Source organism: Myodes glareolus, chromosome 16 (genome assembly GCF_982192425.1).
Source record: "Myodes glareolus chromosome 16, mMyoGla1.1, whole genome shotgun sequence".
Taxonomy (NCBI): Eukaryota; Metazoa; Chordata; class Mammalia; order Rodentia; family Cricetidae; genus Myodes; species Myodes glareolus.
The window spans coordinates 29,328,177-29,345,269 of record NC_142041.1 but is presented as its reverse complement, the minus strand read 5'-3'; the positions used below and the strand labels follow the sequence as shown (position 1 = coordinate 29,345,269).

The following is a 17,093-nucleotide window of genomic DNA, read 5'->3' as shown; positions in this document are numbered from 1 at the left end:
CCTCCTACCCATTCTTCCCTCTTCTCCACTTTTGTCAGTCTTTTGTAGTTCTTTTTCCTGTACCCTTCCTTATATGATTACCTCCTACAGAAATCCATCATTATCCTTGTCTTTTTCTCTCTGGATGCTGAAGACAAGTGAATCTCTACCAGCTCAGGCCTCTAACTTGAGTTCCTAGTGAATATATCTATGTGGTTTCCCTTGGACATCCAGCCTCCACCTGTCCAGAATGAACTCAACCACTCTTGCAAACCTGCCCCCCAACCCATGGCTCTGTGAGTGGCTACTGCCTAGTGTGCCTTAGCCAGACACTTGGAGCCTTCACCACTGTGGCTTCTGCACCCTGACTACCTGTACCTTGTTTTCATTATTCCTCATGCCATATTTTTAGGTTCTCCACATTTCCAAACAGTCTCACATCTGTGAAAATCCTTCCAGTTAGCTTTCCCAAGGCTGAGTAGTGACCTTTCAAACTTCTGAGCTGATCACTTTATTTCCCTTGTTTGCAGTCTCCCTCCAGTGATTTTTAACAAATACAGTCGTTAGCATACTGTGGTTATCTCAAAGTCTGCCCCTTTCGCCCTCTCCAATTTGGATTCCCGTCCAGTCCATTTGGAGTCCAGTCACATGGCTCCCTGGAGTTCTCAGAACACTCCCATGCCCTTCTCTCCTACCTTCACACCTCTGCGTTTGCATTCTCCCTGGCCCCACAGGCTAGTTTTCCTCCTGTTCTGGCCATCAGAAACCCATGCATGCCTCCTCTTGTACCTTTCTGACTCCCCGCATTCCCAGGTAGTCCATCTCACTATATGTATTTCCCTGTATTCTCACATAGGAGACACTCAGCACTCGTTTGTGCCACAATCTAAAAAGCTTTGGATCTGAAAATCTTTTCCGATTTACAGACTGATAAGCCATAATATCATAACCTTCTCCTGTATTCTTATAGGTGAAGATGCTGGAGGCAGATCTGGTTTCCAAGATGCTAAGGGCTGTCCTGCAGTCTCATAAGAATGGGATAGCATTACCCCGGCTCCAAGGAGAATACCGATCTTTGACTGGAGACTGGATCCCCTTCAAGCAGCTGGGTTACCCCACTCTAGAAGCCTACCTGAGAAGTGTACCAGCGGTTGTCAGGATGGAGAATAGTAGATCTGGAGAGGTAAGATGGCATCTTGCCTGTCAGAATTCTCACACAGAGTTGAAGTCATCTCCCTGGTGCTTCTGATCTCCTATCTGTGGTAGAAGCGAAAGCCTTGAGTAGCTTAGATCCATAAGCGATGCACACCTATGGTGCAGCCCCCATCCTCATGTCTTCTGTAATGTAATGCCTCAGAGTACTTATGACATTTATCTAGTTCCCGTGTCTAAACAGAGTGACTATACAGGAGGCCTGAAATAGCCTTATGTGCTCACTACAAACCTGTGCCACTGTTTGCATTTTTTTATTTTTTAAAGACTTACTTATTTATTGTACTGTTTGCCTGTACTATGTGTACTACAGCACTACACCCGTAGTGTGGTCTGAAAGCCCCGGAACTAGGCTGGAGATTTAAAAACATACATGCAGAGACACGGGGACGCGGGTCATCCTTGAAACAAGAATGCCCACTTTATTGTGCTCAGGGGCAGCTTATATAGGGCTCTGGCCACGCCCCAGCTCTCGGGATCTTTCAGCTGCAGTCTCATCAGAACCCACTCCCCTGCCATCAGGGTCTCGTGCTCAGAGCAGCTGCAGGCTGCTCAGAGCAGAGGAAAACAAGTTGTTAACAAGAAATTCAGGGTCTGGTGGTCTACAGTCCCCAACAATATATTATGTATACAGTGTTCTACCTCCATGTATGCCTGTAATGCAGGACAGAAGAAGGCACCAGAATGCATTATAGATGATTTTGAGCCACCATGTGGTTGCTGGGAATTGAACTCATGACCTTTGAAAGAGCAGCCAGTGCTCTTAATCTCTGAGCCATCTCTCCAGCCCCTGTTTCATTTTTTATTACACATTTACTTAGTGTGTGTGTGTGTGGACACACCATAGTACACATGTGGAGGTTAGAAGGCAGTTTGCAGAGTGTTCTCTCTCTCCACCCTGTGGGACTGGGAACTGAATTTAGGTTGTCAGACTTGGCAGCAAGTGCCTTTACGTATTGAACCATGTCACCAGACCTGTTGAAAGTGTTTTGCAAAAGTCACAAATGACCTGATCACTACATCTAATGGGCAGTTTTAATTCTCATCACTGGTCACAGTCATGCCAGTTCCTGCTGTCTAGGCCTGGCTTATTTCCTCATTGATCACTCATGACAGGAGCCTCTCTGCCAAAAGCTGTGTTGTATTTTTCTTCCTTCAGTAGCCAGCTCCTCCTTCACAGGGATATGATCACAGTATTCTTCCACCTTAAACCCTTCAGCTTCTCTTGGAGGGTATTAGATTGTTGTGGGTGCAACAGGCAATGTTTGCTTCCTCTGTGTGTCAGTAGTCTCACTTACTCTGGTACCTACCATTTTCAATATGATAGAGACAGACAGGATGAACCCCTGTACTCCCTGCCCCAAATGTGCAGGTTTCTAGGTGCCCTTTCCCTTATTTGAGATGTCTTCTACCAAGCTTATTATGTTTGGTTTTCTCTTTGTGTGGGCAAGGAGAGGAAGAAAAGAAAAGGGAGCCAGTATCAAGAGAGCAGTCATAGGGGAAACTCATCTGTAAGAACTTATATAAGGGGAAGACACAGTTCACTGCAGTTGATATCAGTAATACAGTGTGTGCTGGACTACCAGGTTTAAGCCTTCATTCAGCTCCTGCTTCTTATAGCACTCATCACAGAGTTCTCAGTTTCTCTTCTCTGTCTTTAAAAACAGTTTTTGAAAGTGAGAGATTCACCTTTCTCTCTTCATAATCGGTACTTCATAAATATGTGTTAAATGCTTAATGAGCAAATATCCAAATGAATGAATGAACTAATAGTGCTTCATCCAGTTTCTGAAATGTTTTTCTTTAACTATTTTCTCCCCTACTTTGGATATTTTAAAATGTTTCCAGGTTCTGATTATTTAATACCTCCTTCTGAACATACCAAGGCAGGTATTGGGGTTTTTTTTTGACTTATATTGTAATGTAATTTCAAGAATAGAAGCACTGACCAAAAGAGTTTGAATGTGATTTGGCTGTAGCAAAAAGCCCCATTGTTCTTGACTTCAACTGAGAATCTCATATGCACAAACAAATGCAATTTTAAGAAAATCATATACTTTGGCCTCAGAAAGATAGCCTTACTGTGTGGCTAGGAGCTTAGCTTTCTGAGCCCTCACTGTTCCTCCTTGTGTAAGTGGGGAAAAGATGTACCGTGTGTCTCTGAGTTGGTGCATGTAGAGCACAGGATACTTTTGCTTATTTGCCAACCCTATGATAACCTGATTTATTGTAGATGCTTAATAAATACCTGTTTCAAGAATAAATGATCTAATCTAATGAGAGCTCACCAAGGCCAGCTGGACTGGGACTGAACGAGCATGTGATCAAACCGGATTCTCTGAATGTGGCTGACACGGGGACTGTCTGAGAAGCCATTGATAATGGCTCTGGGACTTGTTTCCTCTGCATGTACTGGCTTTTTGGGATCCTAGTCTGTTTGGATGCTCACCTTCCTAGACCTGGAGGGAGTGGGGAGGAACTTGAACTTCCCACAGGGCAGGAAACCCTGACTGCTCTTAGGACTGGAGAGGGAGGAGGAGAGGGAGTGGGGGGGAGTGGGGGGGTATTGGGAGGAGGGGTGGAAGTGGAAACTTTTATAAATTAATAAAAAAAATAAAAATAAAAAAAGAATAAATGAAAATCTCAAGTAGGAGAAAGTCAGCATACTAGATCGTGTGTGATTCCTTTTGTGTTCAATATAGTTTTGGTCCTGCAGAATTGGGAGAGCTGCTTAGGACTGCATCCACCTGGCTTTGGTACGGTATGTCGGCCCACTGGCACCCAGCCTCCACAAACTGACTCTCAGAATGTCTTGTTTTTGCTCTGCTGCTCACAGATAATCTGCTACGCTGTAGCCTGCACAGAGACTGCAAGGATTGCCCAGCTTGTGGCTCGTCAGAGGACCTCTAAAAGGAAAACTGGGCGGCAAATTAATTGTCAGATGAGAGTGAAGAAAACCATGCCATTCTTTCTAGAAGGTAGGACTTTTCATATAAAAGTTTGTCCCTGAGTAGATTGCCTTAAGGGCTTATGGAAATGCTACCTTTGTTCCTGATAACTATTAAGTGAATAATTTGCCAATATCCACATGTCAGAAGAAAAATCCTGCAGCTGGGATTTCTGTTGAAATGAGGAAGTGCTGATGAATGTGGCTCCCAGAACCCAGCAGTCACAGTGCAGAATAATGCAGCAGATGGTAACCGTCGTGATGGCTAAGTGTAGTTTTACCCTTTTAGGTGAAATTCTTTGACAAGAATCCTCATCCAGAATGTTGGATGGACCAAGAGCCTGTGATACGATGTCTATACTCAGCAGATTGAGTCTTTGGTTTTAAGATATTTATTTTTCAGAGAAGTTTGAATTACATGACCTAAAAACATGATAGCTATATTTCCTAAACGCTTATCTCGAGGAGGTTATAGTAAATTCTAAAAACAAATTCTTAAGCAATAGTTCAGCAGTGCTGTGAATTATTAGATGCCTGCATGGCAGAAGAAGCAGTTTAGACAAAACAGCCATCCCTGTGAGTGAGTGAGTGAGTGAGTGAGTGAGTGAGTGAGGAGGGTGGGCTTCCTCAGGAAGGAGACTTAGGCTGCAGGGACAGTGTGCTCTTAGAAGGCGAGAGGGACAGTGCCGGCTTCTTGCCAACTGGTGGCTGCTTGGTAGCACTTGGTGGTGAGCAGAGGGAAGCACTAGCTAGTGAGATAGGCAGGACCCTCATCCACAAAATGCTCCCCAGTCTCATATCCTAGTCGCCAACCTACCAGGGTCCCCTCTGTGTTCTTCCAAATTGTTCAGACAAGTGTGACCCACAGAACTAGCTGGTCAGGGGAGCAGCGCAATGAAACTACAGTTTGAAGAGCCAACTGATTTTGTTGTGTCTGCTTAATTTGTAGGGAAACCAAAGGCAACCCTCAGGCAACCAGGCTTTGCCTCAGACTATTCTATCAGCAAGAAACCTAATCCATCACCATTAAGAGACAAAGGAAGCACCGTGGGAGTTAAGGTTGATGTGGACATGCCACCTTACCCAGACCTTCCAGTAAAGAGGCATTTGAACATGTCTGCCAACAGCAGGTACCTGGGCTTTAACTGACTTAAGGGAGAAGCTTGACAAGCTAGGGCAACAACTGTTAGAAAAGTATGTTCATATTGAGAAGGGCTGTCTTTTGTAATTTGCATTCATACCCTTCATCATCAATAGGTCCTCTTCCTACCCAGTGACATCACCTGGGTTCCCCGTTCTGTCCCCTCCGGCTGTTCTGACCTCCCCTTGTCCTGTTGTCTTTACACATTCTAGGTTTTTCTGAAGTGCTGTTACGTATTTTTAATATTTTTGTTTTTTTACAAAATTGTTTTACAATTAGTAAGATATAGGGAAAATCTCATCTGGCTGTCTACTCCCCTTTGCTCCAGTAATTGCCCACAGTTAGGCAGTAGTGTTTAATCATGGTGCAGGGACACCTGGAATGTTTGTACCATGGAACTGGACTGGTAATGAGACACTTCTAGGCTTAACTTGGAGTAACCATACCTGAGGTAGCTAACTGTAAACTCACTATTTTATGTTTTATGATTTCCTCACTTTGCCGGTAAAAAACATGCAGGTAGCTGATAGAAAGGTTTCTTTCTATTTCTAAATGTCATGGTTTTATGAAGTCATGCAGAGGTCAGCAAACTACAATCCATGGGCTACAGTCCAAAATCCCCCTGCCTGCTTTTGTAAATACAGTTTTATAGGAGCATTGCCATATGTATCCTGTTCCTGTAATGCCTGTGTTGTTTTCTGCTGCAGTGGCAGAATTGAGTGGTTGTGCAGAGCCTAGAGACCGTCCTGTTGGCCTCCTGACAGGAAACACACTGAACCCTGATAGGGACGAATCAGTATTCCATCTTCCTTCCAAGTTGAAAAATTGTGCCTTTTTTGCAAATTTGTGATATCATAGCAGCTTAAATCAGTGTCTATTTGGGGGTAAAGGTCAGTTTTTCCTCAGAAGCTTTCCCTCCAGATACTAAGAGTATTTAGGAAAACTTAATAAAAAATAGTAGTTTGATAGAAAGGTCTGCTTTGGAGTTTTCTGGTAAGCCTTTGCATGGATCAGTGCAGAGGCGTGGACTCTGGCAGTTGTGTGTGCTGAAGCCTTTATTAGTAACTGACAGTCTGCTTCTTTTAGAATTAAAGTGCCACTAGGAAATGTGCTTTATTTGAAACACTTTAGTCTTTAAAAGTCTTCTGTGCTGCTCAAAATTGTGATTGCCTCTCCTAGTGAGAGAAATGTACCACTGATTCCTTTGATCATGGTTCATTCAGCCATTCTTACAGCACTCACTCTCTTGCTAGTACTAAGTGTTACTCAAGAACTGGGACGCAGCTGAGACACCAGTGACGGAAAATACAAGACCATGTATACATGTGTGGATACGTATGGGTGGGTGTGTACCTGTGTGAATGTGGGTAGCTATGTATGCATGCATGCTTGTGGCATGAGGTAGGCAGGTGCCTGTGTTGATTTTGTCCGTGTAGTTATCTGAGCAGCCTTTTTGCTACTTTGATACACTACTTTCATTATAGCCAAGCCAGAGGGGAAACGTAACGTTCCTAAGGTTTGTGCTCTTCTACCCATCTGTGCACCTGTTGTTAAATGGCACGATGTGGCAGCACACCCCAATCTGGTGCTGCCAGTCTTTCATTTTGGGGGCTGTGATCCAAAGTATTCTTTATGTCAAGTGTTTACTCTCTGTGTGCTTTCATTTATTCATCCTTTAAAGATGATTAGTTGAAACTCTGACTTCCAAGTTCTGAAAGAGTCTTTTCAAAACCTTTCTCAAGTTTAGCTTTTAACATGCTTTTCTCTGAATAAATATGAAATATGATACCAGATTTATTTTTATATTTTGGAATGCTATATTAAGTTATTTTGCTGGTCAGTGCCATCGAGACTTTAAATGAAAAGTAGAGTTTAAAACTTGTCATTCTGAATGTTTTGTGGACCATTTTTTTTGTGTGTGGCAGTTTTAAGTTATTAGTTTTCAAAATCAGTACCTTTTAATGGAAACAACTTGACCAAAAATCTGTCACAGAATTTTGAGACCCATTAAAACAAGTTTAATGAGAAAAAAACAAAACAAAACAAAACAAAAAACTTGTCATTCTTTCACACCTTAGGTTTAGTCCGAAGTCATCCCTGCCAGCACCTCTGCAGACACCCCTCCCAAGGACCTGCGCTAAGGAAGTGAATGGTATGTTTCCAGATGGGTACCAAGTCTCGGGCCCCAAGAGAAACATGTAATGGTGGCTTTTGGCATGTGTACTCACCTTCTCCTGCATGAAATTTATCTCCCTCTCTCCATTTCTAACTTTAATCTCATGGATTAAAGTGATCTTTAGAAAAAAACAATGCTTCAGTGATGTTGTCAGCATGACTTGAGGCCTTCATCACACCTGTCCCCTTCTGCTCTGTGTCCACGTGACCTTTGCAGACTTATGATGCTTTCTTCACATTCTCCATAATTAAAGGGTAAACCCTAAAGACTTGGCGCTCAGCAGCCTCACTTTAAGGAAACTACATGCTCTATTTCATGGTCCTAAATGTGGGGTTTAAACTCATAAGATAGATACTCTACTAGTAAAGTTGGCACTATAACCTGTGAGGTGTGGCGTCTGAAAAAATGGCTCAGAAGTTAAGAGTACTGACCACTCTTCAGAAGACCTGGGTTTGGTTCCCAGCACCCACATGGTTGACTTAAAACCATCTGTACTTCCAGTCCTGGAGTTTCTGATACTCTCTTCTGACTTCTACAGGCACCACATACATGTGGTAGTGCACAGACAAACATGCAATCAAAACAACCATCTGCATAAAATAGAAACAAAGAATAAAATTATTTTTTTAACTGTGAGGTGACAGCTAAATATGAGTAATTATTGGTTATAAAATCCAAAAGGGCCATTAAGGAAACAATAGGATAGTTAATAAAGTTAAGGAAAGTGATGGTTAGAAGTACATCACCCATAGCCTTGTCTTGTGCAAGCAGTGTCTAAGTCTGCTGAGTCCCCTTACCAGGGGCAGGTTTACAGAGTGCTGACCATGTGCTCAGTATGAGTGTGACTAGACAATTTGCTGCTTGGCATGTGCCTCTTACTGAGTTCAAATTACTTTTTTAAGGAATGTTCTTCCAGTATTGCTTATGAAAATGAATAATAGGAGTTTTGTAGATAAGAATTGTTTTGCATATGCATTTTCTAAACCATGACTACTTGGTAAAGTTGTATACTCCTTTTAAGAGTTTCAAATAGAATAAGTTATTTCCTTAATAGGAACTGTATATGGTATTCTGGACCCTTCTGCTCTCTGTGCCAGTGTAAGACTACCAGAGACACATCATCTGTCTTCTAGTGAGAAGAGAGCAGTCAGTATCCTCAAGGAAAACTCCCTTTGGTACCTGGCATCCTTAGAGACCAGTATCCTCAGACTAGACTATATATTATCTCCATTGATTAGTTAAAAACAAATTAAAAATTATTATGCTTAGCAGAAGAGGTATCTGCTTAAATTGTAAATACATTCTTCAATATAGGTGTTAGATTTTTAATACTTTGATATATATTCTAGTAGAATTCTAAATAGGTTTGATACTACTTCATAGTTAAAATACCAGAATGGTCACAGAAACACCCAGGTTTCTCTTACTTAGTATGTAAACTCAGACACTCTGAGTATTAAATCAAAAGTATATGAATATGAAAGAAGCTAGCTAAAACTTTGAGAGATAAAATATTGGGGAAATAAAAGCCAGTCCGTGTTGGTGATGTCTGGGTGCCAGACCTGTTGTTCATGTTCATAAACTAGCTGGGGTTGTTTAATAGTTTGGGGGATTTTGTGGATTGCTAAATTGTTTTCCTTGTAAAAGAGTAAGTTCATTATAATTGGAAAACATGGACATTCTTTTATCTTTTATAAAATGTCCTTCACTCTTCCTACTAAGGTGTTTTTGTGCCTTGTGGAACAAAATTAAAACTTATTATAACTTCCAGTTGAGCACTGCATGTACATTTATATTACCTAAAATATTGCCTTCCTTGGCTGCAGTTAGGAAGCATTTGTTAAATAGTAAAACATGTTTTTACCCAGAAAGATTGCCCTAATGTTTAAAGTAATGAAGGGGTAAGTTCCCTTATTAGAGGTGTCTTGTCCCTGCTGATAAACTCGGGGGTGATAGGGTGAGGTGGTCCTCAGTGCTGCTCAGCTAACCCCAGTCTTCTAAAACCCATGGCTCCATATACCCATAGTGTAGCAAAGTCAGAGACACAAATGCTAGGGGATGGGAATACTCTATTAATGCTATCATTCTTTTAATTTAAAGATAATTTAAATCAGACTGTTGAGAAACCAAATGTCACGCCTCCTGCCTCTTACACTAATAAGATGGATGAGGTTCAGAACCGCATAAAGGAAATATTAGACAAGCATAACAATGGCATTTGGATATCTAAGCTTCCACATTTTTACAAAGAGTTTTATAAAGAAGACCTTAACCAAGGAGTTTTACAGCAGTTTGAACACTGGCCTCACATTTGCACGGTACGTGTTTCCTCCTTCTTCCCTTCTTATGCCCCTCCCTGCCCAGTTTGCAGGTCCCAAATCCCTAGTCATGGGAGCAGAGTGCTTCACGTGTGCTGTTACACTAATCTGTCTCTAAGATTAACACACGTGGCTTCCTAATCCTACAAGAAAAATGTCAAGGTTGGAAGTGCTTTACCTATTTTGTCTTAATTTTAAGATGCATTTAGTAGCTGATAATATATACTGTGTACTACTTTGTGTTGATTGAACTTCTGCCAATAAACATTGACTGTTTTGCCCTTTTAGCACTTATTGCTAACAATTTGTATTAGTCTCAGCATGTTCTTGAGCAGCTTTCAAGACTTTGAGCTAGAGCAAATTTATGTTATTTGTGCTAATTGTTTTTATATAGAACTTTGTTTGGAACTGCTAATATACTCAATTTGAGACCCATACAGGCTCCTCTCCTGGTAGAAACTTCAGATTGAAAGTTCCTTGTAGCTACCTCTGCTCGGAGTTAGGGATTATAGTAAGATGGTGAATCAGGACAGGTTGTTAGAGAGAGACAGCTAGAGTCTTATACCCAAGTACTTTCTAGATGTTTCTTAATTATGAAAATAGAGTCTATTCAAAATGCAGCTGTCCTAAATGACAACATTAACACCTGCTGGGTGCTTCTGTGTTGGTAGAATCAATTTCTTGAGGAGTATGTTTGTTTTGAAAGAGGGCTTTCTTTATCATACATTTAGGCCCCAAACCTATTGGGGGAAGTACAGGTACTTTCAAGCACCTAGCCTAAGAAAAGTGTGTTTTTTGTCACTGTTTCCCCCATGGGTGATTGTTCCCTCCGGGTCTAGTGCCCAGTTCCAGGCAGAAGTCACCATGCCGTACAGCCATCTTGCTTGCTCCCTCTCCGGTCACAACACTGCTTGTGCTAATCTCTGTCCTAGGTTCCAGAAGCACGGAGATGAAGGCTGGTGGGGTAAATAGCTATGGAAAAATGTGGTTAGGGCAATGTGGCAGATGTTAGCATTCTCCATGTGAAGTAGGGAAACAAGCCATGTCAGACTGAAGATACTGCCCTGTTTCCTGGTAAGTGCAGGAATGACAGACGTTCAGGGGAATGTTGCCTGTGTATCTAAAACATAGAGCTTGTTCCTAAGATGGAAATTTTCTGTTCCCCTTCTTCTGGGGAAGATTCTCCCTGAATATGGCATGCTGGTATTGATGTCCCCTCAGCCACCTTACTCCTGAGGAAGCTGTTAGCAGTTTGTCAGCCCATCTCAGGTGCATTCAGTCATTTACTTTTAAAGAATCCAATGATAATCACATACTTTATAGTAAATTTAAAATGACTGTAGAGCTTTTTATGATCACGATACATAGATAACTTGCTGCTAGATTTGGATGAGGAATTCTTCAGAGCTTATATTTAAAGAATATATAATGTATTGCCTTTTGGTTGCATTATACTTCATAATTACTAGCATTTGTGTAGTTTATTACTTTTGGAGAAATTTTCATCTTTGCTGCTCTGTCCACAGAGACCCAGAGGAGTCTGTCTGACAAAAGTATCTGTTCTGTTGATATTAGGCTAACTAAAAGGAATGGTTTCCTATTAGATTTTAGGTACTAAAGCAACCAACTTTTCGTTATGTTTTCAGCACTTGATCCACCTGTACCTCATGGTCGTCTTGTGCCCAGTCAGGAGTGTTCAGCATGCAGCAGAACTACAGAATTCGTTCCCTACCAGTGTCTCTCTTGACTTTGAGTAGGACTTTCTAGATTGAGTAGTACTGCCAGTGTGCGTGCTGATGGCAGACAGTGGGTCTCGGATACCACAGACTGCCAGTCATTTGGGTGTCTGTTGATACTTTTCATACCTAATTTTTAACTTCTGAGTATTTTTAGGTGTTTCAGTTATTCCTTGGTCATTTCTCCCTGGATTTAAACAGTTGTCCATGCTTACAATCCCTTTTTGTGCCTTTATTCTCCCCTCCATGAAGAGCAGAAACACTGATAGCACACCTGCGGCTGTGTTAACCACAACCAACATCAGACTCCAAGGCAACGCTGAAAGCCTGGGATTAGAAATGGGCCCTTGCTCTGTGGCTCAACATGACTGAAGAAAAATCTAAGTGCATTATAGATCTTTGTCTTTTTAGTTCTCCAACTGTATAAAACACTGAAAAAGATTAAAAATCTAAGTTATAAAAATACAAGTTTATCTTTGCCACCACACCTGGCCCATATTTTATTTTTTAAATTTTACATAATTTTAAAACTTTGCTTAGGCTTTGAACTGGGCTGTGCATTATATACTTTCAACAACACAACATCAAAGTTCACTAAGTCATATATACTTAACTATTACTAAAATACTTAGGCGTCTCGTCTCGTCTGCCCACACTTTAAGCATGTGTTATCTTTCTCCCAATAAACTCTAACTCAGCATTTTAAAAAATAGAACTATCCTGTAGTCTTACCACCCAAAGACACATGCTTGTGGGTATTTCCATATGCCTATCAGCAGGGCAGCTTCAGCATCAGGGACCAAATAGCAGCTGTGAGGTTTTTTTTTTTACCTTGATGGAGCTTCAGATCAGGTGTGTGCAGGACCATGTCATGGGATGCTAGATGACACTGAATTTTTATTTGTAGACAGGATATAATCACTTTGTTGCTCAGGGTAGTCTTGATCTCACAGCAGTGCTCCTGCCTCAGCTCCTTGAATGCTAGTTATAGCTAAGACTCCGATGCTGGGTTGTATGACATTTAACCTTTTGGGTCACTAGGTAGCAGAAGGTGTGCTCAGCTGGAGAGACTAAAGTCATAGTGATGACAAACTTTGTGGTTTTCGACAGCTGTGAGAGAACTGGAAATGATGGAGAAGCTGTCTTAGCTATGGGGAGTCCCATCCACGCCTAGGAGAAGGGCTGCAACGTCTTCTGACTGCTCTAGACAGGATTCTCTGTTAGACCTGACTGGCAGTTGCAAAACACTGATCTGTTAGCCACTGACCTAGATGCTGAGGATAAAACAGAAAACAAGACAAATATAGTCTTTGCCCTCATGGAACTTGCTGCCCAGTGAGGAAGCTCATCATTTGGACAGATAATGCTAGGCCTGTACCAGTTATGATTGCCATCCAGGAAGGGAATAAAAAGGACTCCATGTGGGGTGGCAGGGGATCGAAACCTACCGAGACCCGGATGGAGTGAACAGCCTCTTCATCTCTGTGTCCACTGGCATGTCCATCTCCAGTGTCCTGCCCAAAGCAGTGTGGAGAGCTGAGAGGCTAGGCTTTTGAGTCGGATCAGATGTACCCAGCTGAGAAGAGTTTCTACCCATGACCTCAAGACCTACTGGGCGACAGCTTTGGAACCCCCAGAGAATTAGTCCATAGGTGGTGGCACAGCAGGCCTTAGTCACAGAAGGTGACATGTCGTGACTGGTAACATAATATTACTGAATGTAAGCTGTCGAGAGTGGTTGGAAATGCCTAATTATTGTGGTTGGAAAACACTAATTATTAACAGCTTCCGCAAAGACGATTTTCTTTTCCATGCATCTCTGTTGAATACCATTGTCTAACCCATGTGGTCACTGACTTGTTAGTTAGCGCTGCAGGACTTCTGACCAGGAATCTACACAGCATCTGAGAAAACAGAGGCAGCAGCTGTTTCCTCACTTGCATCTGTGCTCTTCTGTGCAGGAATCTGTGTTGATGGAATTGTAGAGCTAATTGCTGGATATAATAAAATTCATGTCAGCTCATACAAAATGGGCTGCCTTAAAACAAGTCTGTTCATAAACAGAAGTGAACCTTGGGGAAGTGGAGCATGAGCAGTGTGCGTACCATTACTGCTCACCCTCACAGTAGCAGACACACACAGACTGCCAGCAGAGTTGTAGAGATGGAGTGTGGTTTCCAGAGTTTCATCACCAAAAGGAAGTCCTGGTAAACACAGTGGCACAACTAATAAGTCTCAGCAGACCTTTGACTGCTGACTGGTACATGGCACAGTGGATAGAGAAGCTGAGAAATGGTGTGCTGTCTAAGCTGCCCACAGGCCAGAAGGATACAGAAGAGCATAGATCACAGTTGAGTTGGAATGTGATTGGAAGCCTCAATTCAACAGACCTGTGCCCATACAGATGGGTCAAAAAGTATCTTGACTTAATTGGGTACTACATTCTTACAGAATCTTAGAAAAAATTCTAATTCCATAGAGACAGTAAACTTAATCTCTGAGGCCTCTGATGCCCATCTGGGTGTAACTTCTCAGCTGTGTAACTTCGGCCTACATACCACCCTTTAAAGCCCTAATCCGTTCTGTGAGATAACTAAGCTACACGTCATATGGTTGTTAGGAGAATTAAATGAGATAAAATACATAAAGCAGCTGCCAGCAGAGCATCAGAAACCTCAACCCAGCCTGACAGCAGACAGTCATTGCTGAAGCAGGGGGATGACCCGCAAGTCCTACAGAGGAAGTTACCTCAATGAAAGCTGGAGATGCTACTAAGTGGAAAAGGTTCCAGATGAAGAAGCATTGGTGTCACCTTGAAAAGGATCCCTTCGCTTTACTTTCCCCTGCCACAGGTAATGAGAGCAAGAGGAAAGCCTGGTGTACAGTGAGAGCCACAGCTCCTAGTCAGAAGCATCCCAGAAATTCTAGGGATAAAACTGGAAGACTCCACTATCTTCCAAATGTGGCTTGAGTTTGGACCTAGATGCCATGAAGTTTATACTTGTTGAAACTATGCTGGTGTGTGTCTAGAGACAGCATCAGCAAAAAGTATCGAACAGGCAGGTGAGAGTTGGCAGGGAAGGGAGTCTGCCTCTACAGCCATCTTCAGGGTGGTAGAGTAAGGTTCTCTGCAGATGGCTTGTGGACGGCAGAGATCCCAGCAACAGGGAACTGTTACCTTTAAGTTTCTGTGGGATGTACCGCAAATCATGCTTCTTAAACAGATTTTCCAGAAGGTCCAGGTCATTCAGCACCATGGCTGTGGTTGTTTGTGTGGGACACTGCTGCAGAGATGTGTGCAGTGTGGCTCCACTGTGCTGGGTTAGCTGGGTTAGCCAGGTTCTGTCTTTCCTTGAACATAATGCCTCCCTTGCCTCAGAGCATCATGTGCTTCCGATCGTACTAATCAGTCCTCCATTGTCACTGTGGCTCAGTGACGCCACCGGTTCTTTCCTCCTTATTCTCAGCTCTGACTGCCAGTCAGCTTCACCATTAGCACAGAGAGGCTACCTTTTAAGGAATCGATTGAGCAGTCTTCCTGTGAAGTGAGCACAAGGTGCAGGCTTGTGAACAGTGACAGAAATGGTCATTGTTGAGGAAAGGCTTGGGGGGGGGGCTTTCCTTCACTACCAATGTCAGAGTTTTCGATTTTTAAACTGGTTTCTTTTTGTTAGTGTTAGTTCGTTTTGAGTCCATGACCTTTTCTAAATGTTTGCTAAACAATGCTAAAATGGAGGGCTAGAAAGTAGATCTATAGGTAAATAAAAGCATTTATTATACCATTTTGAGTTTCAGCGGAATGATAACCATGTAAAATGAAGTTTGGAACTTTATATAAAGCTTCAACATAAAACTGCTACTCTGTGGCAGCACAGCTGCACCCATATAGATGGTGTGGGAAGTCTCCGTTTCTTTGGATTCTTCTAGAACCCTAAAGAAAATTGTTTCCATAGAAACCATTAACCTCAGAGACCTCTGCTGTGCTCTTGGCAGGTGAGCCTTCATAGACTAGGTTTCCAGGTGAAACTCAAATGAAAGGAGATCCCTCCTTGTTAAGGAGAAAATGGTCATGGTGAGGAGGAGGGATCATCTGTACGAACACACAGCTGTCCAAGAAAGTTGATGTTTTTTTCTTTGGACCTACACCCACCAGTCCTGATTTGTCTCCTGGAAGCTTACAGAAACCTGGCGAGGTGTGATTCCAAATTAGGTAGAAATGAGGCTGAATAGAATGAACTTGTGAGCATAGCAGACGTAAGGCATATTTGACATAGAATCTTCTGATGTCTCCACAGAAGGTGGCTTGTCTCTGTGGTATAGAGTGTTAATGTCTTAATCACTGCCATCTCCTATAAGGAGATTGAGGGCACATCTTATGTAGGAGGTGCAGGTCCCGTGACTAGACTGATGGAGAGTGGACATTCAGAGTCAATTACAAAACAGAAAGGTGATAGAAGCACAGTTAAGATGCTGAGTCTTTGCCCACGGTGGGGGTAGGGGCTGGGGAGCTTTTGATCCCTTCCCAGAAATGTACCTGAATCAAGTGGGCCAGAGGAACCAGAAGTTGTAAAAGCCTTCTCCTGGGAAATCTAGTAGAAGTGGCTTCCTGGATGTCACATGCAGGAAATTATAAAAAGCCATGTATTGGCATTTGGAGCTGAGGCAGGAGCCCGTGTGTAAATTCTAAGCCCTGTGACATGGGCCAGGGTACAGAAAAGAGCAGACATCACAATCCAGTATAACCATGGTTCCTTAGCAATGGGGAGACTTGGAGGGTACAGGGAGAGAGTCAGGTCTCCTTTGTAAGCACATTACCAGAGAATTAGAGACGCCATGCTTGGTGGGAGACAGCAGTCATAAGAGAAAGTACCAGAAAAAGCAAGCTTCCATCTATAGGAAATTTTAAAACAAATGAACTAAAAAAAAATTATTAATTTTTAAGTCTAAATGATGTCTTCCATGTATATTCCCCTTTGAACTGAGAAACCCTTTGCCAGTGGTTCTTAACCTGTAGGTCTCAACCCCTTTGGAGGGAGTCAAATGACCCATGTACAGGGGTCACTTAAGAACCACTTGAAAACACATATTTAAATTATAATTCATAAGAGCAGCGGCATTACAGTTATGAAGCAGAATGAAATAATTTTATGGTTGGGGTCACCACAACATGAGGAACTGTTGCAGCTTTAGGAAGGTTGAGAACCATTGCCTTAAAGCCATTCTCCGAAGATGGGTTAATGAAATATTTGGTTCTAACAGTTTCCCATGTCCCTAAACTTAGCAGGAAATACATTTATTTGCCTGAGATGTTGAATGCTGTCTGAATTAACTGTAGCTAGATTGCATGTTCCTAAGTTAGGTATGTGTTTAATCTTAGTCAGCAGGCCAGACTGTTGGAGAAGCAATAAGTTCAGGCTGTCAGCCTCCCTTCTGAAATAAGGAAACAGTTTATAGCCATAGCTTCCAGAACACACCCAGGCTTATCTGAAATAAGGAAAAATCCACTACAACCTCACTGGAACTTACAATCCAAGGAAGTCACGAAGAGAGGAGTGTTTACCATAGAAAAAAGCATAAACTGCTG

General features: G+C 42.3%; 1 protein-coding gene across 2 annotated transcripts in view; it reads left to right on the top strand.

Annotated features, from left to right (window-relative positions):
- The window catches only part of Tdrd7 (tudor domain containing 7), a 69,047-nt gene that overhangs the window by 17,977 nt on the left and 33,977 nt on the right, over positions 1-17,093 (top strand). For both annotated transcript variants that reach the window (XM_048419899.3, XM_048419900.3), the window contains exons 2-6: positions 950-1,162; positions 4,028-4,169; positions 5,088-5,268; positions 7,358-7,431; positions 9,556-9,773. In XM_048419899.3, the coding sequence (XP_048275856.3) occupies positions 956-1,162; positions 4,028-4,169; positions 5,088-5,268; positions 7,358-7,431; positions 9,556-9,773 (822 nt within the window). In that variant the 5' untranslated portion in view covers positions 950-955. The remainder of the gene's footprint in view (positions 1-949; positions 1,163-4,027; positions 4,170-5,087; positions 5,269-7,357; positions 7,432-9,555; positions 9,774-17,093) is intronic.